At 45.4% G+C, this 22,928-nt stretch overlaps 1 protein-coding gene across 2 annotated transcripts in view; it reads left to right on the top strand.

Moving 5' to 3' along the window:
• Positions 1-22,928, top strand: part of PDIA5 (protein disulfide isomerase family A member 5) — a 192,202-nt gene that overhangs the window by 30,766 nt on the left and 138,508 nt on the right. The window contains exons 1-2 of one of the 2 annotated variants that reach the window (XM_090046003.1): positions 16,335-16,478; positions 17,728-17,922. In XM_090046003.1, coding sequence (XP_089902129.1) covers positions 17,878-17,922 — 45 coding nt within the window. In that variant the 5' untranslated portion in view covers positions 16,335-16,478; positions 17,728-17,877. Of the gene's footprint in view, positions 1-16,334; positions 16,479-17,727; positions 17,923-22,928 lie in introns of those variants that run through there. The other variant, XM_090046002.1, reaches the window with a different exon arrangement.

Below are 22,928 nucleotides of genomic sequence, written 5' to 3'. Positions count from 1 at the left end.
GCCCTCAGGGACCGTGACCCCAGGGAGATGGGAGTTCAAGAAGAGTGGTTGCTTCTCAAGGAAGCGATCCTCAATGCACAAGCTAATTCTAGTCCAACACGGAGGAAAGGCAACAAGAAGGCACAGCAGCCCCCCTGGCTCTCCAGAGACCTAGCGGACCTACTGTGGCTAAAAAGGAAAGCCTACGAAGGATGGAGGACGGGATTCACCTCCAAGGAGGATTACTCCGCGCTGGTCCGGTCCTGCAGGGAGCAAACCAGGAAAGCCAAGGCTGCAACTGAACTCCAATTAGCTTCAAGCATCAAGGACAACCTAAAGTCCTTTTTTCAGATATGTGGGGAGCCGGAGGAAAAGCAAGGGCAACATGGACCCCTGCTGAACCAGATGGGGCAACTGACAACTGACGCCCAGGAAAAAGCCAATCTATTAAATAGGTACTTTGCGTCAGTCTTTCATCAGTCCCATGGGACACCCATGCCTGCTATGGGACAGGGAGATCCGGGTGAGGGAGATCCCCTGCCCTCCATCAATGCTGACCTCGTGAAGGAACACCTTGAGAAGCTGGATACCTTCAAGTCAGCGGGCCCTGACAACCTGCACCCCAGGGTACTCGAGGAGCTGGCGAGCGTCATAGCCCAGCCCCTGGCATGGGTCTTTGAGAACTCCTGGTGCTCGGGTGTAGTGCCCGAAGACTGGAAGAAGGCCAATGTGGTGCCGATCTTCAAGAAAGGGAGGAGAGTGGATCCAGCTAACTACAGGCCCATTAGCCTGACTTCTATTCTGGGGAAGATCTTAGAAAAGTTTATTAAGGAGGCCATCCTTGATGGACTGGCCCAGGCTAACATCCTAAGGGACAGCCAGCATGGGTTTGTTGCGGGTAGGTCTTGTTTGACGAATCTCATTTCCTTCTGTGACCAGGTGACCTATCACCTGGACAAGGGAGAAGAGATTGATGTCATATATCTTGACTTCAAAAAAGCCTTTGATCTGGTATCCCACCATCACCTCTTGGCCAAACTGGCCAGTTGTGGCCTTGGCTCCACCACGATCCGCTGGCTGGGAAACTGGCTCCATGGTCGGACCCAGAGGGTTGTAATCGATGGCAGTCACTCATCGTGGTGTCCTGTGACCAGTGGGGTCCCTCAAGGCTCTGTCCTGGGACCCATCCTGTTCAACATCTTCATTAACGATGTGGACATTGGAGTCAGGACTGGACTGGCCAAGTTCACCGATGACACCAAACTTTGGGGCAAAGCATCCACGCCAGAAGACAGGCGGGTGATCCAGGCTGACCTGGACAAGCTCAGCAAATGGGCGGACGAGAACCTGATGGTGTTTAACACCGAAAAATGCAAGGTTCTCCACCTTGGGAGGAAAAACCTGCATCATCCTCATAGGCTCGGCAGTGCTACGTTGGCTAGCACTACAGAAGAAAGAGACTTGGGAGTCATCATTGACCACAAGATGAACATGAGCCTGCAATGCGATGCTGCGGCTAGTAAAGCGACCAAAACGCTGGCTTGCATCCATAGATGCTTCTCGAGCAAATCCCAGGACGTCATTCTCCCCTTGTACTCGGCCTTGGTGAGGCCATAGCTGGAGTACTGCGTCCAGTTTTGGGCTCCACAATTCAAAAAGGATGTGGAGAAGCTTGAGAGAGTCCAGAGGAGAGCCACGTGCATGATCAGAGGTCAGGAAAACAGATCTTACGATGACAGGCTGAGAGCCATGCGACTCTTTAGCCTGGAAAAGCGCAGGCTCAGGGGTGATCTGATGGCCACCTCTAAGTTTATCAGGGGTGACCACCAGGATCTGGGGGAACGTTTGTTCACCACAGCGCCCCAAGGGATGACGAGGTCGAACGGTCACAAACTCCTGCGAGACCGTTTCAGGCTGGAGATAAGGAAGAATTTCTTTACTGTCCGAGCCCCCAAGGTCTGGAACAGTCTGCCAGCGGAGGTGGTTCAAGCACCTACATTGAACACCTTCAAGAGTAAATTGGATGCTTATCTTGCTGGGATCCTCTGATCCCAGCTGACTTCCTGCCCTTTGGGCAGGGGGCTGGACTCGATGATTTCCCGAGGTCCCTTCCAGCCCTAATGTCTATGAAATCTATGAAAATGGCTGCCGCAGTCAAGCACCTGCTGGCAGCTTGGCTCAGGTCTTAAAGTGAATCATAGAATCAGTGAGTGGGAAGGGACCTAGACAGATCATCGAGTCCAACCCCCCGCCATGGGCAGGAATGAGCACTGTGGGTGGGAGGGGTCATAAGATCCCAGCCAGGTGCCTCTCCAGTCTCCTCTTGAAGATTTCCAGGGAAGGTGAAAGCACCACCTCTCTGGGAAGCCTATTCCAGGCTCTGGCCACCCTTACAGTGAAGTAGTTCTTCCTAATATCCTACCTAAACCTATCCTCCCTCAGCTTGTGACCATTGTTCCTAGTGACTCCAAGGGGGGCCCTGGTGAACAGACTTTCCCCGAGTCTCTGCTGCTGGCCCCTGATAAGGTTGTAGGCAGCCACGAGATCCCTCTTGTGGAGACTGAAGAGATTCAGGTCCCTCAACCTCTTCTCATAGGGCTGGCCATGGAGGCCCTCAGCCATACAAGTGGCCTCCTCTGGACCCTCTCCAGGTTCTCCACGACCCTCTTGAAGTGCGGCGCCCAGAGCTGGATGCAGTACTCCAGCTGCGGCCTGACCAGCACCGCGTAGAGGGGGAGCAAGACCTCTCTGGACCTGTTAGTGATGCCCCTGTTGATGCATGACAGGGTGCAGTTGGCTCTGCCTATTGCTTTGTCACATTGGCGACTCATATTCATGCTGGAGTCAATCCTGACTCCAAGATCCCTCTCTGCCTCTGTGCTGCCGAGAGGGGCAGCCCCTAACCTATAACCATAATGCTGGTTCCCTCTCCCCAGGTGCAGCACCCTGCACTTGTCCTTGTCGAACTGCATCCTGTTCAGATCCACCCACTTCTGTAACCTATCCAGGTCTGCCTGGATGCGGTCCCTGCCTGCTGGTGTGTTCACTTTACCCCACAGCTTGGTGTCATCAGCGAACTTGAACAGGGTGCTCTCCACACCCTCGTCCAGGTCGCTAATGAAGATGTTGAACAGCACCGGCCCAAGGACCGAGCCCTGGGGGACTCCGCTGCCCGCACCCCCCCAGGTCGACATCGACTCATCCACCACCAACTCTGGGTGCAGCCCTGGAGCCAGTTTGCCACCCGTGCATTCGTCAATGCCGCAGTCCCTCAGCTTGCCCACCAGAATTGGGTGGGACACTGTGTCGAAGGCCTTCTGGAAGTCCAAGAAGATGACAGCGACTTCCTCCTTCACATCTAAGCTCTTTGTTACCTGGTCATAGAAAGAGATCAGGTTGGTCAGGCAGGATCGGCCTGGAACAAACCCGTGTTGGTTACCCCTCAACATCACTTCCTCTGCAGGGCTCTCACAAATGTGCCCTGCCACATCCCTCTTATTTACCCAGTGTTTTGAGATCATGGCAATGAAGGCTCGGTGTCACAGTGGATTCAAGGGTTTCAGAAACTGGTGGGAGTGGCAGCTATGATGGTGGAGGTGGATCTTTTCAATCCATCTGTCCTCCTAACCATTTCAATTTCCCCTTGGTCTCCTTTTTTTTCAGGATACCAAAAACTTGGAAGCATGGCTGGGCTGGTTTATCCTTTTGTTATTTTGTCCTCTAGCTAGGCCTAATTTCCCACACACCAATATTCATTCACAAGCATCCAGTTCCATTCACCTCCTGTCTACCTGACACAACTTTATTTTTTTTAGCAGACCTTTTGGTTTCGAATTTGGACTTTAGTCCTTAACCACTGTTGACTTTTATAAACATTTTTTTGGAGCAGTATGAGCTGGATTTTTGTTACCTTGGACAACTTTGTCTACTGGCCTTCACACAATATGAGGAGCCACCAGTTTGACCTGTGTTTGTACAGCAGATAGCACAAAGTGGCCCTGGTCCATAGCTGGGCCCTTTAGCAGTATCACAGTGCAAATAATGAACAATAGATGTTTAAACCATAAAAGAAAGCAAATGAATTAAAAAAAACAATATTTATTTTTCCTGCATGGTTTGCAACCTAAAGGTGAAAATGAACGTAAGCAAAAACAAAGCTGACTTCCTTCTCCACCCTAACAGAAATGCAAGAAGTCAGCATTGCCCATGAATAGCACAAGGTCACCGAGACCTTTGAATTTTTTCTGTTTGAACACATTAATGTGTTGTTAATAAGATAGGAAAAGGTATCTGACTTTTAAGTTGGTGGTAGCCCTGTATCAAATATTAATCTTCAAAATGCCATTATGCAGCATTTAAACCTGATATTAAAATAGACTGGTGCATACTAATCTAAGAGTAAAAGGATGTGGTTTTTACATTATAGTTGTGTTTGTGCTATGCAAATACAAATGCAAAACGCCAGCAACAGAATCACAGCATAAACCAGATACTGTCTCTTTATTCTACTCAGCACACTTCCACCAAGGAGCACGTGTTGCCATTTTAGTAAATTATCAAATTATTTTGCTCCCTCTAATTAGGCAATCTTGCTTGCATTCAAACACGTATTATCATCATTAACAATTATCTTTGAAAGGGCATTTAACCAAGACATTGTTGTTCTAGTATGATTTTATGTCACATTCAGGGAATTACAGCAGCTTGAAGGGTCATGATTTTCCTTTACACAAGCTACCATATGTTGTTGCATGGTCATCTGACTCTGTAACCTTTAGATCCTAACTATGTATATAGAGTGGTAGTAATGTATGAGGTGCTTTAGGGAGAAGTAAGAAAGAGGTCCTTGCTCTGGAAATCTTACAGTCTAAACAGGCAGCATTGTAACAAATCCACTTCTCTTTTATGGTTCATCAGCTATGTTGAATACTCAACCATTCAGAAATTATCAGGGATAGCAGAGACAGCATTTTTCATTCTGTGCTTCAAAAATACAGGCCCCAATGACTTGAGATAAACTAGAATCTGTTAGCTGCTGGCAGTACAGGGCCTATGACACACCTTTGAACATTTTTTTTTATTTTATCCAATAGTGCATAAATACAACCCGCTCCTTCAACTCATTGCAGCATGAAGCAGAGGTATAAAATATTCCTTATAATAATTTATCTGTATAGTGGTAGCACATAAACATCACAGTCTTGGATCAGAACCCCATTTTACTGGACACTGGAGTACCATAAGATAAAAAGATGCTCCTTGCTCTAAAGATTGCAAGATGAAGAGTGCTTGCTCAGCCAGAGAACACGATTATAAGCTTGCAGTCTTTCTGGTATTATGTCTTGTCTTGGATCATGCTGAAAGTTTAGGACGTGAATATGCAGTAAGTCTGTATTTAAATAAACACAGTGTCACTCAGCAGCATTGTCACTCATGTTTTTGCCTAGATGGATGTGTGGTCAGCAGCCTGGGAATAGGACCTGAGTGAAGTCAGTAAGCAGTTCTGTACTGCAAATCCACAGCATTTTTCACTGCCTGCCTTTGGGTCACGTGCGTTGCCTGGGGATTTCATTTTGACCACTACTGTTTGTAGCCCTTCATGAACAAGTGCCTTCAGCAGGTGCTCAGCTTTTCTGCTTTCTACCTGCCAGAATTAAAAAAGCAGTTGTTCATCTCAGCTTCCTTCCTTCTCTGGCATGTGAACTCCCTGGGATGATGATCCCATCATTCACAGCTCAACCTTGTTCCAGTGCTCTTTACTGGTTCAGCTGGCCTACATCTTATTAGCATCTCGGTGTTGTTCCTGTCTTATACTTCTCAGACTGTACACCCTGCCCATATCTAATTTCAGTGGCTGTTTTATTACCAGACAGCCCTTCCTCTTATATATATAGGAGGAAGTGTGGGGTGTATGTGTATGTGTGTGTTTGAGGAAGGGTTGCCTGGTAATAAAACAGCCACTGAAACTCTCTCTCTCGCCTTGGTTTTATGTTGTTTCCAAGAAAGAACTTGTATTAAAAAATAAAACAAACCCAGATCCTGACTTGTATCACCCTTGTAACCTCTGCTCCCTGGATGTCTCCCTAGTAACTTCAACCCCTGACATCAATTCATAAAATAAAACTGAGTTTCAGGGGAAACCATGGCTTATGGGTTCTAATGCAAGGCCTGTTGAAACCAGCAGACTTTCCACTGACTTCAGTCAGTTTTAAAATATTCTTACGGTGACTGCAACTCGTTCAACTATTCTGTGGTCACCGTGTCAGATGTTATGAGAATTATATCACCTAGTCCTTACAGAGCGTTGACATCAGTAGTTATCAAAGGGCTTGTAAGCAGGCCTCTCAGTCTGCTGGCTTTTGCAGGAGAATTCACTTCTTGATGAGCTCCTCAGCCAGTTCTCTGAAACAAAAATCCTTCTTTCCATTCCCAGACACCCAGAGGAATCCTTTCCAGGTCCAGGCCCAGGCTCAGCAGCCTGCTCCCTCCTTGCAGTAATCTGCTCCCTACACAATTCGTTTCCTCCCCTCTCTTGTTTTTATTTCTGAGAGCTTTTAAAGCTCCTAATGGACACTCATTAGCCAAATAACCACAACTGGACTATCTTAATAGGGCTCACTGTTCCTCCTTAAAGGGATAGACCACTCTGTGACACTGCTGTACATAAGAATTGAGTATCAATATACTCATTTATAGAAGGGCAAACTGATGCAGGGAGTGGCAGAGTGACTTGTCTATGGTTACCCCGTAGAGATGTGGTAGGCTCAGGAAGGAAATGCAGGTCTACTGCAATCCAGGCAGCGTTTAACTACACAGTCACTACTCCATACATTTATGTAAGACTATCACAGGCTTGGCAGAGGGGCTGGACAGCAACTGTTTGAAACTTGGAACACATTTTGAGATCACTCCTACACAGAGAAACTCCATTTTTGGTATCCCAGTACAGGCATGGATCTAGCTGACAGCCAAGGAGCATTGAATTGGCCTGGCACTGACTGCAGGTCTTCTATATGTACCTAAGGAGCTGGGGAAAAGATTTTAAAATTTGTAATTTTCCATTTAAATGCAGGGTCCATTATTTTGTGAAAATCCTTTCCCTATTTTCATGTTGTTCTGCATGGCACTCTTTAGCTAATACAGGCTCACTCATTAACTGGGATTTTCTAGATTTTAGCTTTAAAATATTTTAACACAAGTCTCATCAGATCATTTTGCCTTCCAACCTGCCATCTGCTTTTTGCAATGTTGTTATAGTTTTGTCTTATATATACATGACAGGGGTCAGCCTCTAATACATCAGTGATATGCTATTTTTTTCACAGGGCCCCTGCCTTATTCAGTACACAGGCTGGATAGCGCACATTAAATGAGTAGCTATTTAATCTTTCTTTTTACCCTTATCATGCAAAGTATGGTCCCGCTGGCTCCATTCAAACCCTATTCTGAAGACAGAATTACATTACTATTTTTCTTCTCCGTTTCTCTACACTGTTGATCACTGCTGCGTCTGAGTGCTTTACTAGTGTTAGTGAATTGTGTTAAGAAAGTGGTATTATCCCAACTGTGCACACAGGGAAACAAGGCAGAGGGGGATTAAGATCCAAGGTTTTCACTGGTTCTGAGACACTGTGAATCTGATTTTTCAGAGTATTTAGCAGTATATAGTACCATATACAGCCTTAGCGCCCATTGACTTCAGTTACTGCTGTTTCTGCTCAGCATTACTACAGACCAGACCCCCTAAGCATCAGTTTGAACACCTAAAAGATGAGGAACATGTAGTTAGTGACCACTTCCAAAAAGTTTAGTTTAAGTTGCTGAGCATCATGCAGGGGCTCTGTAACAGAGAAAGGGATAGAAACCAGTCTTCTAGGGCATCATTTTATTACCAATTTACTAGGTTTCGCTTTTCCCGAGAGAGCATTTCGTTGGGTTTGCTGTCAGACCTGCCTTGTGTAGTTCTGACAGGACGGCCCGCAGATGTTGGCAGTGCTGTCCCCATTCTTCTGAAAAGATGCTTATATCATCGATGTAGGTGGGTGCATATTCAGGACCCTGTCCATCGACCTCTGAAAAGAGGCCCCTGCCCCATGTAGCCTGAAGGGCATCCGCTGAATATGAAACAGTCCCCCGTGGGGTACCAAAGGCCATCTTCTCTTGATCTTCCTTTGCCATGGGTATCTGCCAATACCCCTTAGTGAGGTCTATTGTTGTGTATCTGGCAGTCCCAATTTTCTCCAGCATGTCGTCTATTCTGGGTATGGGGAATGCATCAAACTCAGCTACCCCATTTACCTTCTGGAAATCCACACAACATTTAGGTGTACCATCAGGCTTAGTAACTATCGCCGATGGGCTACCCTCTAGGGGCTTTGTGAGTCCTCCATGATCCCCAGTCGGTGCATCTGTTTGACCTCCTTCTTAACAGCCTCCCACTGATGTCTGGGTAATCTTCTCCACTGATTTCAGATGACACAACTTGCTGGAGTCTTGATCCTATGTTCGATACCTCGTGCCTCCCCCAGGGTTTCCTTGAAAACAACTTGGTATTCATTTATTATTTCTTCCGTCTCCTCCTGTTGATCTCTTTCTAGCATACCCTCCACCACTGGGTGCCTACCCACCTCTTGGGTCATCTAGGTCCCCGCTTTTCTGCATGAGCCACCCTATTGCAGCTTTCACCTCCCTATTGCCTGGACACTAGCGACAGGGTCACTGAGAGCGCAGAACGGACGGTTCCAGTGCCAGGCCCTGCTTCGACCAGCACAGCAAGGAGCAGCAACCACAAAGTAAATCTGGTTTTGCCTCTGGCTTTGCATCAGAGCATGCTCAGTTGCTCTGTGGAGATGGGATGTGCATTTTTTGTCAGCACTCAATGTTCTGAGACATTATAGATGCCCAGATCAAAGATGTTTTTATTGAGCATATGCAAGGCACAAAATTTCCAGTAGTTCTGAACTTGGTCAAATTTGGACCTGTTTCCACAGGGATGGCAAAAGGAGTATGTCTGATAAAAGGGCCGTACCTCTGTTCCAAAGCATATGCAAGAGCCTTTCAGACAAAAGGCTGCCTGGTTTTTGTTGTTTTTTTTTTCTTCCTTTTAAGAGGGGAAAAGCAATGCCTCCTGTTTTAGATGCTTGAACCATTTTGGGAGGAGCACCCTCCCCTCTCCCTACCCCCCCCCAAACAAAACAAAAAATTTAAAAAAAAAATCAAGCATGAAGCTGACACCTGGCATGGAAAATAGTAGCCCTAACTTTTAAAGAATGGCAAAGTAATGAGCAATTTAAAGTATGGCAAAGTGCTGAGCAATTTAAACCACCATCTTATGAGAGCTGGAGTTGGACATCTTTAATAATAGCCACTTTTACCAGCCCCGGTTTTAGCTTGTATATATTGGAAACAGGCACATGACTAGAAAGCTCTCAAGTTCTTTAGAGATACACAAAGCTTTTGGATCAGAGATGATTTTCTTTTATTAGACCAACTAATTAGTTGCAAAAGGAATTATTTGGTTGGTCTAATAAAAGATATCGCCTCTGATCCAAGACCTTTGTATAGCTGTTTTTTCCCCAGACCAACACAGCTACAAAATTGATCTGTGAAACTCCAGTTCTTTAGCCACTTTAACCTATACCTGAATATATCCAGCGATCACCCTAGTACATTAGAACCAAATAATTAAACATGTATATATATAGTAAGTAATTTTCAAGTGGGGAGAGGGTGGGGAAGGGACTTACATCACAGCTCCATGCCCTCATCGTAAGGATTTGGAATGAGGAGGAAATCCCAGACGACCTCAGGGATGCCACAACTGTGACAGTCTTCAAGAAAGAGGAGACAAGTCCGACTGTGGAAATTACAGAGGGACTTGCCTTGCTGTCCACCACAGGAAAGACGATTGTGAGCATCCTCCTGAACCATCTTCCACTTGCTGAAGAGCTCTTCCTGTAATCTCAGCGTGGGTTTAGGGCATCACAAAGCACAACCGACACGATCTTCACAGATCACCAGCTGCAAGAAAAATGCTGGGAACAACATAAACCTCTCTACGTGGCCTTCAGCTATCAACGGAGAAGCTCTGTGGAGGATCCTTCTGAAGTAGGGATGCCCACCAAAATTCATCACCATTCTTTGCCTGCTTCATGACAGTATGTGAGCCGTGGTTCTCAGTAATGGATCCATCACAGATCCATTTGAAGTTAAGACAGGAGTTAAGCAAGGCTGCGTCATTCCCCACAAAAGTCTTCTCAATATTCCTTACTGCAATGCCACATCTGACTAGCAAACTTCCAGTCGGAGTGGAGCTAAACTACCAAATGGATGGTAAACTGTTCAATATCAACTGACTCCAAGACAAAGCCAAGACCACCTCAACCTCAGCTCACTGATTTCTGGTATGCTGATGATGCTCTTGTGTGTGCTCACTTGGAAGCAGATCTTCAGGCAATCATGAACATCTTGACTGAGACATACAAGAAAATCGGACTGATGCTTAACATTCAGAAGACTTAAGTCTTCCATCAACAAACTGTTAATGAGCAGTTCTCAGCCCGGTAATTGTAATTCCCCATGAGACGCCGGAAAATGCTGCCATCTCTCAGAAGCCATCTCTTGCAGAAGGCTGACATTGATTCAACATCGGCTTAAATGTGCAAGTGCAGCCTTCAGATGCCTGAGGAAACAGGTGTTCATAAACTGTAGCACCAGATCTGAAACCAAGCTAATGGTTTATCAAGCAGTTGTGATCCCCACCTTAACGTATGGAGCCAAGATGTAGACAATGTACAGGAGACACCTCAAGTTGTAGGAGAAGATCCTTCGAATCCAGTGGGAAGTCAGATGCACCAACATTAGTGTCCCCTCGCAAGCAAACACCATGAGCAGTAAGGTGACGTCATTCAACATCAACTTTGCTGTGTTAGCCATGTCATCCAGATGTCCAACTCTAAATTCCTAAAGCAAGTTTTATTCTTCCAGCTTAGTCAAGGCATATGCTTAAGTGGAGGGTCAAGAAAGCACATCAAGGATGTCCTCAAGGCCAACTTAAAATGCAACATTGAGATCAACTTGTGGGAGACTATCACCCAGGACGGCCCCAGATGAAGGAAGAGTCTGCTGCAAAGAACTCAGTACTTTAAAACCTTATGGTGACAACACGAGTCAGAAAAGCAGGAGCAGCAGAAACAGCGTGTCACAGACCAAATCAAGAATCCGGAGCCACCGACCCTGTATGGAAACACATGCCTGAGTTGCAATGGAGTCGATTGATCCTAGCCTCATCAGTCATCTTCAGACCCACAGACAGGACAATCATGGGAGACAATCATGCTCACCTGCAAGGGATTCCTGAAGAAGAAAGATATGATAGTAGTGCCAGAGGACTGTTTAAGAATGCAGCCTTTCTCTTTCAGACACAAGTCAAATGGAGCAGCAGATGGTCCCTCCCCAAAGACCTTGCAGTGGCTATAGGCGAGACTGGCTAAGGGTAGGGAAGGGCTATGACACACAAGTAGAGTGAATAGGGTGATAGTAGCAAAAGGCAAATTAGTTCTACAATTCTTTCATTTTTTGGAGAGGTTACTTAGGAAGGGCTCAGCTGAGTGGCAGAAAGTGAAGGATGAGGTGCTGGTAAAGGGAAGAGGTAGAGGAGAACAAGGAAAGAAGGGCAGGTGTGGAGTGAAGCTGAAGAGAAGATGAAAGAAAAGCTGAAGCACACACACAGTCAGCACAGGGCAGAGACAATCCTGTCACTACAAAGAAAAGCTTTGTACTGTCCAAAGTTCCTTGCTTCTGCAGCTGTTCGTCTTTGGCTGGCTCCTTTCTGCAGTTTCTACCCCTCAAGGCTGTGTGGGAGAGAAGAAGGGATGTACCCTCTGTGCCCTAGGGCCCCAAAGTAAGGGAGTCACCCTGACACTTCTGGCTCTGGGGGATCCTGCTCTTTGACCTGATCCTCTAATCTACATTGTGATTCTGCGGGCTCTATCTGGTGGGCTGATTTCCAGGGTGAATTATGCAACCTCTGCAAACATCTGCTCGATAGGCCTTTTGGAGAAGGCTGGGGTAGGATCCCTACAGTGATAAAGGAGTTGAAAGGAGTTTAGTTGGCTGGCTGGCTGAATTCCTGTTAAAATAATTACTCTAATGTTGCTGGGATCCCACTGTATTATTAATGATGTGTTAGAGTGTCTATAGCTGTGGAGAGAGATTTTTTTAATTATTTAAATCTAAATGAGTGTATGAAATAAAGATTGAGGGATATTTGCACAGATGAGCAAAACCTGAACTCTAGCAGCAGTAAGGTTCAGCCTCACCCTAGTCTGCAGTGACAAGGAGTTCCACAGGTGAATACCCTTTGTGGATCTCACAGGGACCATAGGGGGCATCTCTCAGATTAAGAAAGAAACTGAGGCACAGATGAGCTGAGTGACTTGCCAGAGATCACAACAAATCCTCAGAAGAGAACCTGGGTCTCCTGAGTTCCTGATCTTGTTCTTGGACCTAAACCTTTATAAAACCTCTGATGAGAGGTGTACTTATCATTTAGTTACAGCTCAAAGTAACATGGTCCTGAGGACACCTACATGGTGCTGAGTTCTCTCCCCTTCCACTGACTGCAGCCATGCTCAATTGAGCATTTTCAGGAGCTTGCAGGACTAAGCCCTTTGGGACCAGTTCACACTAAAGGAAAAATAGAAAGCAGCTCTCTGCAAAGTCCCTTCTACCCAGTGCTCCATCTGTACAGACTGGATAAAGTGTTCATGGTCCTATCCTCCCCTGGAGAGATTCTTCAGTGGGACTTTCTCCACCCATCTGCTCCCCTTCTACCTCTCATGGACTCTTGGACTTCTTCCTTCCATCTCTTCCTGACCTCCTTCCATCTCTTCCTGACCCCCATCTTCCTCCTTGCATTCACTGACTCAAGTCACGCTGGAATCAATCCATGAATGTCTAAGAGCTTTGCATCAGACCCTTATATTCCTAGCTTGTCCAGTGCAATCTCCTTTCCATGCATATGCTCTGTGACAGCATCCCCAGTTATGTTTTCCCTGTTAAAAGATGGATGATTGCAGAGTGTATATGAAAGAGACCGGGAGATAATTTTAAGGGCTTAGCAAATTACTTACTGAATTACTAACTTGTTTCTGACTACAAAAATGCAGAAAGCAAGCGGGCCTGCTCTTTTCTTTTTTTTTAAATGGTTTGCCATAGCATAGCTCTTTTTATGCAGCAATGAGTAGCAACCCCCCACAAAAGAAGGTCTTTTGCCAGGAAAAATTCCTTGTCCATTTGAGTGCTTTTATTGCGATTTGTATTCAATGATTGCTGTAGCATAGGTTTAACTGTGGCTGCTAATAGTAGTAATTCTGGAAAGTCTGTATTCTAATTATACAATGAAATAAAGAAAACTGCAAATTATTTTTAGTGTGTTAACCTTTTGGGCCCTCTCCTTGGCTGGTTGATTCTCTTATGGGATTTTGTAAGGGCAACACCGCGTGAAGGTCTTTTATCTGTAGTTATCGATTTATATTCAGGTGTAGCAGGACCAGGTGTGCCACCCCCTGGTGACATCAGGGCTCTGCCTACTCTGGCTCTTCAGGTACCCTCCCTTTTCTTACTCTTGTTTGCCACACCTTGGTGTTATTATCTTATTAGGGAGTAGGGGAGGCTGCCCCTAGGTCTCAGAGCAAGGTTCTTTCTGTAGTCTACTGATACCTTACAAAGATCGCCTGCCTCTGTTCTGCCTTCACATGCTAATTCTGGGCCATCAGTGCCATCCAGGATGCTAGTCACTTCAAGGGCTATTCACAGCCTCCGATCTCCCTTACTGCCATATCTATGCCTCATAGGTGTTACTACTTAGTTATTTCAGGGGACACATGGCCACTGCCTCTTATCAGGCCACTCTAGGCCTTTATGTCCCTTGTTAGGACCTCAGTCTTTTCAGTCTGTGCCCCTTTTCTCTTGCTGGACTCTTCTGCCTAGGTCCATTGTGCCAGACCTGGCATCTGGTTTTCAGCTACCATCTCATTCTTATCAGTCTGGACCTCCAGCCCTGGTCTCACCCTGCTATGGCTTTGGTCTCTCCCTACTAGACCTGTGGGCCCCTGACCCATTTCCTGCCCCTCTCAGACTTCAGGCCCCTAGCCCCAATTCTGATTCTTGTCCCCTGGCAGGACTCACTGCAAACACATGCCCCTTTGGCACCACTGGGCCTTCCAACCTCCCCTACTAGCCCCTTTCTGATCTTGTAACTAAACACCAACATTTAGCTCTTCTGCAAGCTCTCACTTCTTTACTTTTAAGTTGCAGAGCAGTAGGGTCCCCAGATAGTTGAATTCTTCAGGCTGCTAAGGAAAGGTCTACTCTGTGATGACTATGGCTGAAAGACTAACTCCTAGGCTCAAGCCCTGATCTTGTATGCTGCCTAAGCCCAGTCCCCTCTGGGTCAGGCTACTTCCCCCCAGTCTCCACAGGTATTCTCTTTTAGGTTGGCTGGCTGACCTCTAGGGCTAGACACAGAAATTTAAAAAGTCTAAGCCTGAATTGATTTAATCATTGCAGATTAGTCTAACTTGGCTAGGCTAAATCAGTTTACAACTGTGCCAACATCCCAGAAATGCCAGCACATGCCTGCAGTGGTGCAGGCTAGAAGCCAGGAGGCACTAGAGCAGCCCTCCCTGCTCTTCTACAGTGCTGAGCAGAGGGGGGTGTGGCCAGGCCCTGGCAGGATGCTGTTATTAGAGTGGGGTTTTCCCACCTCCTGACTAGCCCAGCAGGAAGTTGATAACACAGTGTTTATTGCCCCATTAAGAAAACAGCTGAGCGACATTACTAGCTACCTGTTGATTCTGCCTTTGTCCCGTCTGCCATAGCATGGGCCATAGCCAGCATGTGATCTGCTAGCTAATACTGAGAGGTGTCTGTGTAAGACAGATGGGAGGGGAAGCGGGGAGCAAGGGAAAGTCAGGCAAACGTCTGCAGTCTTTGCTGAGCTGCAGACATGGAGCAGAGGGGAAAGGCCAGTTCTGCTGTGGAGCAGAGAGCCCCTCACAGCCCAGAGAGCATGCCAGGGTGCTGGGGGAGTCTGACTTAACTTAAACCAGGAAGGGGTCTAGGACAGAAATTGCATAAACCAGTTTGACCCAAATCATTTAAGTCTGATATTACATTCAACCAGGTTTATCTAAAACCGGCATCAGCCATTTTCGAACTGGTTTATGTGCACTGAACGTCTGTTCTGTTACAGGCTTGAACCAGTTTCTGATCACTTAAACCTGCTTACGTGTAATGTCTGTCCATAGCCTAGAGCACCTTACAGCTGCGAAGCCAGGCACTTTACCCCTACTCCCTGCTACTACTGCAGGGCAATTAGCTCTGCAGTAAGCACCCCCAGTCGAAAGTACCCAAGCACCCTGTTTTTCTGCTACTCCTAATGGGCAGACTATCCCACCTGGAGCTCTCCCTACTGCTGGTGTTCCCTTAAAGAAAGGGAGAGCCTCTAGCTCCCTGTTACATCAGGGAAAAGAAAAAAGGCTGGTTTTCCTAAAATTTAACTTTAAAAATCTGAGGCTGACATATTATGGGAATGATATTGTATTGCCTGTATGATATAACCACTCTTCTTCACAAGTGATCTATCTGATCAGAGATATTGCATACAATACCATGTATGTATATATGATATATATGTGTGTGTGTGTGTATGCATATACGCATATATAATGTATGTTATATGTGCTATGTAAGGCGTATTTCTTGTTACAGATGTGTGTGAATGTATCTATGCATTATCTTGAATAGCTATATATGAATAGAAACTATTTAAGTGGAATAATGTATCGGGCTAAGTATACATCACTGATTAAATCAGTTTGTAGTTTGAGAGATTCAAATTATATTTCCTTTTGTGAGCCCTCTGTATATATGTAGGCAAAACTTCAGTGACTTTAAATCAATAGAACTCCAATGAAGGGTGAAGGCAGTGGAGCAACACTATTTTACACCTAATGAGGATTTGGCCCCATCTCTTACCTGTCTGTGAGTATATTTTATGCTCAATGGAATGAGTATCTGTAAGTGTGCACGTTGTTTACCTTAATCCTTGTGCAGAAGGCGAGATTTGTGTATTGCTGCAGAATCATTCCCTGTGTGCAAACCTGTGTGTTTGAACAAAGCATTCTGCCACTGGAATAGAGGACAGTGTTATTCTAACTATTTATACACCCCCTCATCACTATGGTATCTGAAGGCCCTCAGAGTCGCTAATGGTTTTGTCTTTTACCACTACTGTGAAGTAGCAAAGTGTTATCTCTGTTTTACAGATGGGGAACCAAACCCGTGTAGATTAAGTGACTTACCCAAAATCATGCAGGCAATCTTTGAAATGAATTGGAAGTCACAAAGTGAATTCATTCCAGTGCCGTCTCTACTACATCATTCTTCTACCCATTCTTGATGATGCATTAAAGGGAAAAAACAACCTGAAAATGGTTTGTAATGTTTCTGCAGATCACTAAGAAACAGTCTTGGCTGCTAATAGTACATGCTTTGGAAACATGCAATTGTGCCTCCGTCACTGTACAATTGTGAGACTTCAGTGGGTGTTTTAATCTTGTTTAAGCTATTTTCTCAGCAGGTGACTGCAAGACATAAATGTCTACAGCATGACAGCAAGAGCGCCCATTCTCCTTTCAGCTCTAGACAGTTGTTGTATTGCACACAAACACATTGTATGCAGCTCTGGAGACCCAGAAAAAGAAACTAGAATTATTAGTAGTGCCACTTTAATGTAAAGGGAACTTGAGCTCTAAGATTTAAAGAAAGCAATAAAAAGCTGTAATAGAAAATTTCTGGGAAGAAATATTGGGAAAATATCTATCTAAAACTTCCAAACTCACTCCTGAGACACCTACTTGTTTTCTCCCATACATAAAGTGCATTGTTGTCCTACAATTCGTTTTAAGTCCTTTGATTTTTAGATTGTGGAAAGCAACAACAATAAAGTACAAAACATTTTTGTGAAAGGTCGTGGCATATATGTATTGCTTCTCTCTGCTGTACAAAGCATGTAAAAAAAAGCCAGCTATTAAGAGTCCTTTGAAATTTAAAGGTGCAGTGCACAAAAACGAAGGCATCTTGGTTGCGCACAGCACACCAGTACTGTAAAGGAGATAACCTTTGGAGCTAAACTCTCTTTCCACTTTGCCTTCTTGCTATCTCTATTGCCTTTGCTGGGTAAATCAGGTTTAGAGAACCTGCATGTTCCAGGACATCACCCAGTGTCTCCGGAGATAACTGTATTTATAACAAATATTGTAAAAAGAAAACTTATTCAATGATGTGGAAACTTAGGAAATGGGAAGGTTTCATCTAAAATGCAATCCTTGAGGTGCTAGCTGCACCTTTGAACAACATCTCTTGGCACGATAATGATCTCCTGTGGAATCTGTTAGCTGGATGCGCTCTGTGCTAGGTATGTCTGCTACCCTCAGTGTAAAGGCCTGACAACCCAGCAGAGGCAAAGCTGTATTCAGCTGCTGCCCTCAAACAGATGTTGATGAGAGAGCAGCGAATGTACAGTTGTTTTTCCTCCCCAAGTCCACTCCTACTTGGAACAATCTGTCCTGTCTCCTCTCCTTTTCATCATGTACAGGAAAGCTGCCGGAGAGGTCACAGGGAGCCAAGGGCTACAATACCATCAAAATGCCAATGACAACTAGCTCTTCTGTTCCCTTTCAGCAGATGCAGTCAGCACCATCAGGCAGATGTCACAGTGCCTGCAAGAGATAAGCCCTTGGAAAAAAAAAGCAGCTGGCACAACCTGCATCGAAGTATGAAAGAGATGATGCTGGTTGAAAGACAGAAAATTTTGAGAATCAAGATAGGACAATGACCATCCTCTCCAGTACTGACATTTGTCCTTGCTTCATCCAGGTAAGACAGTCTTGGGGTCTGAGTGCAATCACTGCTTCTCCTACATTCACATATAACAAAGCAGACAAATATGCACTTTCCATCCCCCTTGGCTCACCAAGAGACTGAATCAATGTTCATCTCTGCTGCTGCCTCTAGGATAGAGGTGATTCGCTTTATCTGGATTGGTGGTAAAGGGCACCAGAGACTTGTGCAGGTTGGAAAATCAACACAAAATAAAGTTTTCCAAGCAAAGCAGCTAAACCGAGTAATGCTGGGGGTGACACACTTAGTGTTAACTAACCTCTATATTTGACCCTTGTATATGCAGTGATAGGAACATTAAAAAAATTGAGAGAGAAATGTGGATAGTCAACTAAGAAGGGACCTTGAGGACAGGATGTCCTGAGGTCCAACTACCACTCTAATACGTCCTCGCTTGATGGCCTGAGGCAAATCATTTAATTTCTTTACCTCCAGTTCCTGATCTGTAATCTGGGAGCAATATCCTTTCCTGCCGCAGAGGGGAGAATTAGGTAATATTTGTTAAGTGCTTTAAAAAGCCTTATCCTATTAGCATATAGCAGCCTGCGACCAAAGACAATAATGCCAAATGGACACAGAATTAAACCTGCAATGTTAGATAGCAGTGCACTAAAATGCCACAGTAATGAGCTCATTAGAAATGCATGGCTAGATTGATTAGATAGATACTGCTGTGCACAGTCTTATTTTGAGATGATCCTTAATGTGTTGTTTTGACTTCAGACAGATACCCAATGGTATTGTGCTTTAAGTTGGGGCAATACTTGTCATGTCAATAGAAATTATTGAACTGGACTGAGAGAGAACAGGTGCCGATACCACATGGATGGCCTTGTGGTATCACATTGTGTGTGAGCACTTACAACTTCCCAAATGGGATGGAGTATTTTGTACAGTCTTTCTGAAGTAACACTGCTTGTGCTGCTTGAATTCAGTGTTTTCTTCCTCCCCTTTTTTCTCTTTTTCACACTATTCCAGAGAGGATTTACTCTATCCACTGTGATAAAACTGCACTGCCATCACAAAAGCAACAATCTTCTAGGATTTTATCCTTCTCTGCAGTAATGGCAGCATGCCCTGCCTGGTGGAGACCTGAGACAGGGCACTGTCATATTAATGTTACTTTTGCATTGTCTATGATAGGGAAGCATTAGAAGATGTACGAGCGCTCAGCCAAAAGCATCAGAAGAGATTTCACACAATCATAAGGAATCCAAGTGTGACTGGAGGGCTGGATGAGTCAGGATAATTGTTTACACAACCCTTTCAATTCCAGGTTATTTGTCTGAAGGCGAACCATTTGGAGGCCCTCAGTCTTTTTCCTGTTAGACAGTTCACCACAGACAAGATAGCCAGTACCCCAGTGCATGCCAGGATGCATGTGGACATGGAGATTTAATACCACCTGCCCTAAGGGTCTAGAGATGCATCGACCATAGGACTGTCTGTGTTACCCCTTCGGCTCTTGAATGAAAGCATGTCTTCTTGCCCCTTTCCTTCCCTAAGCCTCTGTCCAGCCATATTTTCTTTCACCCTTTAACCCTTCCTGGGAGAGTTTCATCAAAGCTGTGACAGTAGCATAGGTTTCATCAGCAGATCTCAAAACACTTTACATAGGAATTAAGTATCATTAGTCCCATATTACAGATTGGGAAACTGAAGCCCAGAGAGGTGAAGCCACATAGCAGGTGGCTTTTGTCTTTGCATTATGTGAGAGTACAGTGCCTAGCACTTTTGTGACTGTGATGGGTTGTCTGAGTGCTACAAGGATATACATAACAATGGTACTGACTTTCTCTCCGTATGTGCCTAATTTGCAACGGCATGTCCCTTGGAGGGAAGAGTTTTTTATTTTTAGTGCTGTGCAACTGTGGTGATCACCACTGAGGTGAAACTACTTCCTAGAAGCCATTCTCTCGTGTGCAATGTTCAGGACACAGTTGGTTGTAAGGATCAGATTTTTGAGTGAGGCCTTTGATTTTCTTTCATGTTTCCAAGGCAAGCAAGAATTTCAGATCTTCCCAAGAGGCACTTGGCTGGAAAGTAAAGCATGTTACTGTTTGTGGGAGGGCTAATGAGAGTCACATAACCTGACTGACCTGCTTTGACATTAGGATCATGCCTAGCAGGGCTGTCTGTCCTAGCTAGATAGAGATTTAGCTATTCAAATGTGCCTGATTAGCAAATCGGTGCGTGCGCCAAATCTGGATGCAATGACCATTTGGATGTAATGATTCAAATGACAACTCCACAGACTGATCTGGGTTGAATTTCATTGCATGTATTTACTTGTCGTTTTGGATTATCACAAAGCCAGGATATTTGAGTATGACTTTAAGACTCTGGGGGTACTGAGGGAAACTATTCTGTGGGTAAAGGGTCCTCTACCCCTAAATCCCTCTGTTATTTCCCCAAATCCTCTTTTCTTTACTTACCTGACTTCCCCCCCCACCCCCCAATCTAAAATTAGGCAGATCTAGCAAAGACTCTTTGGGCTGGTGAACAGGGTAAAGATATGGTGTTGGGAGTGTGAACTGGGCAGATGGTTGCAAGGATTAAGATAAAAATTTTTGTGGGGGGAGGACTGAGGCAAAAAAGATCCCATTCTTCTAACACTTAAGTTAATATCTGTGATAGGCAATACAAAAAACTAGAACTCTTGGTTCCAAAATGATACCTTTTATTAGACCAACCGGAAAATGGCAAGAAAATTGTCCTTTTCTGCAAGCTTTTGGGATCAAAGTCCCTTCATTGGGCTCTGGGGAAAGTATAGATGGTACAAGATGGTAAAAAGTCCCCATAGGCAGGGATAAGGACATATCTGTGGTAGGGAAAGCAAAGACACCTTTACAACTCCATTGAAATATGCTGGCCAGAATAGCTTTTATTACTATTATTATTATTTACTGCCAGTAATTACCTGTGTTAGTCTAGTCTAATGTGCAGAGGCCCCACTGTGCTGTGCATTGCACAGACACAAAGTAAGAGTGCACTGCCCTTAAAGAGTTTATCATTTAAGTGGGTGAGAGATAAAAAGTGAAGTGGGGGAGAACACATATTACTGTCCCTATTTTATAGGGGGGCTATAGACTTGCCTACGGTCACATACAAAGCCTGTGGCACAGCCAGGAACTGATCCCAGCTCTGCTAACCTGGTGTCATCTTTCCTCTTTTTAGCGAGCCACACTCCCTTTGACACAGGAAAGACAGTTCTGGAGGGATGGGGAAGGCAAACTCTGTGAGGTTCATTTAATTTAATTTCCCCCAAAGCATTTCCTCACATGAAAAGAGTTTGGCAAGTTGTGGGCGTTGAACAGCACGGTTGCCTATGCAGCTCCCCAGCTACTCTTTCTGTCTGAAGCCATGTAGGGATGACCCTGCTCCCATTATGCTGGATAGCCCAGTTTGAAGGAGACAGTGCCCTGCAGGGCAACACGTTGTATACCTGATCTCCATCTAGGGACAGTACTTAGGAAGGAGAGCGCGATCTAAAAGGGCAGAGTCAGGTATGGCAGTATCACTGGAACATGGTCCCTCTGGGACAGTCGCCAGGACCTGGATTCGAACCCAGGATCACAGGATCTAAAATGCATGAGCTGCTCTTGCCTGAGCTGAAAGGCCCTGCGACCTCACCTGAAGCAGCAAACAAGGGAGCCAGGGTCCTGTCTGCTCATCGCCTCCCTGCAGCACTCAGTCTAGGCGAGGGGAAACCCCTGGAGCTGCCCCTGGCAGAGCAAGGGGGTGGGAAGAGGAGACCATGCTCCCCACCCTTGCCTCATTCCCAGGAGGACAGGGGTGGGCAGCACTGAAGGAGAGGCTGCCCAGCAGGAAGATGTGGAGCATGGCATGGGGGCAGGGTGGACTTAGGTGCCAGGGCTGCCGTGTTAGTAACTGGGCTGGAGGGAGGGATGGGAGGCAGGATTGCAGCAGACAGGATGAGTTGGGATTGAAGGGATGATTGGAAGAGATGCTGAATCTGGAGCAGAGGGGTGCAGAGGCAGAGGTGCCTCATCCCACAGAGCACCACACGCTTGTTTCTGCAGGTCAGAAAAAGCTAGATGGTTCACTAGCAGGCGAGGGGCCTTAGGATCGTGTTATGTAGTTTCCAATGGAAGCACAAAACACATACGACTGTTGGCGTGAGTTAAAACCAATCTGCAGGACTGGGACGTAGGAGGAGGGAATGGACAGCAGAACCAAGGCTGGCTGCATGGGGCAGCATCAAGGCCATGCACAAGGAGGGAGGGTCCTTCACGGGGTGGAAGGAAGGATTAGAAGGGACCAGGGAGAGGACAATGGACTCCTTCAGCCCTGCCTGGCTAGAGATGCTGCTGCCATGGGCAGGGTTCACCCCAGTGCCGGATTATGACATGCTGAGGCCCCAAATTATGTCCATCTTAAGAAGCCCCATATGATGAAAATAATCCACGAAAATGGATTTTCACAAAATTTTAAGAAGAATTATTGTTATTTCTGCAAAAATCTAGAACTCCTGGTTGAGAAATGATACCTTTTATTAGACCAGCTGAGCAACTGCAAAAAAAAAATAATCTTTTTCTGCACGTTTTCAGGCTCAAATGCCCTTCCTCAGGTTCAGGAAAAGTTCAATATGGTAAAAAGTCCCCATAGGTAGAAATAAACGTCGTTTTTGCACAGAGGAAGCAGAAGCTGGAAATCTGACCCTCTGGGTCCATGAGTGTCTTTTTGAGGTTGCTCTTTGTTTTGCATATCCAGCAGAATTTCTTCCTCTTATTTCTCCACAAATTTATGAACTCAGTACGAATAATAACTGTGGAGACATATACAGGCAGTCCTTGGACTTGCGACACAATTGGTTCCTGAAAACCACATCTTAAGTTGAAAAATCATACTCGGAACCAATTTTCCCATAGGAAACAATGTCAGAATGGAAGATCGGTTCCTGAACCAAGGCCCCATACCCTATTTTCACCAAAAATAACCCAGAATTTTGTACTCGATCA

The sequence above is a fragment of the Crocodylus siamensis genome, chromosome 4 (assembly GCF_052110815.1).
Source record: "Crocodylus siamensis isolate JL-2025a chromosome 4, ASM5211081v1, whole genome shotgun sequence".
Taxonomy (NCBI): domain Eukaryota; kingdom Metazoa; phylum Chordata; order Crocodylia; family Crocodylidae; genus Crocodylus; species Crocodylus siamensis.
The sequence above is the reverse complement of the archived record's forward strand: the minus strand, read 5'-3'. Positions and strand labels throughout refer to the sequence as shown.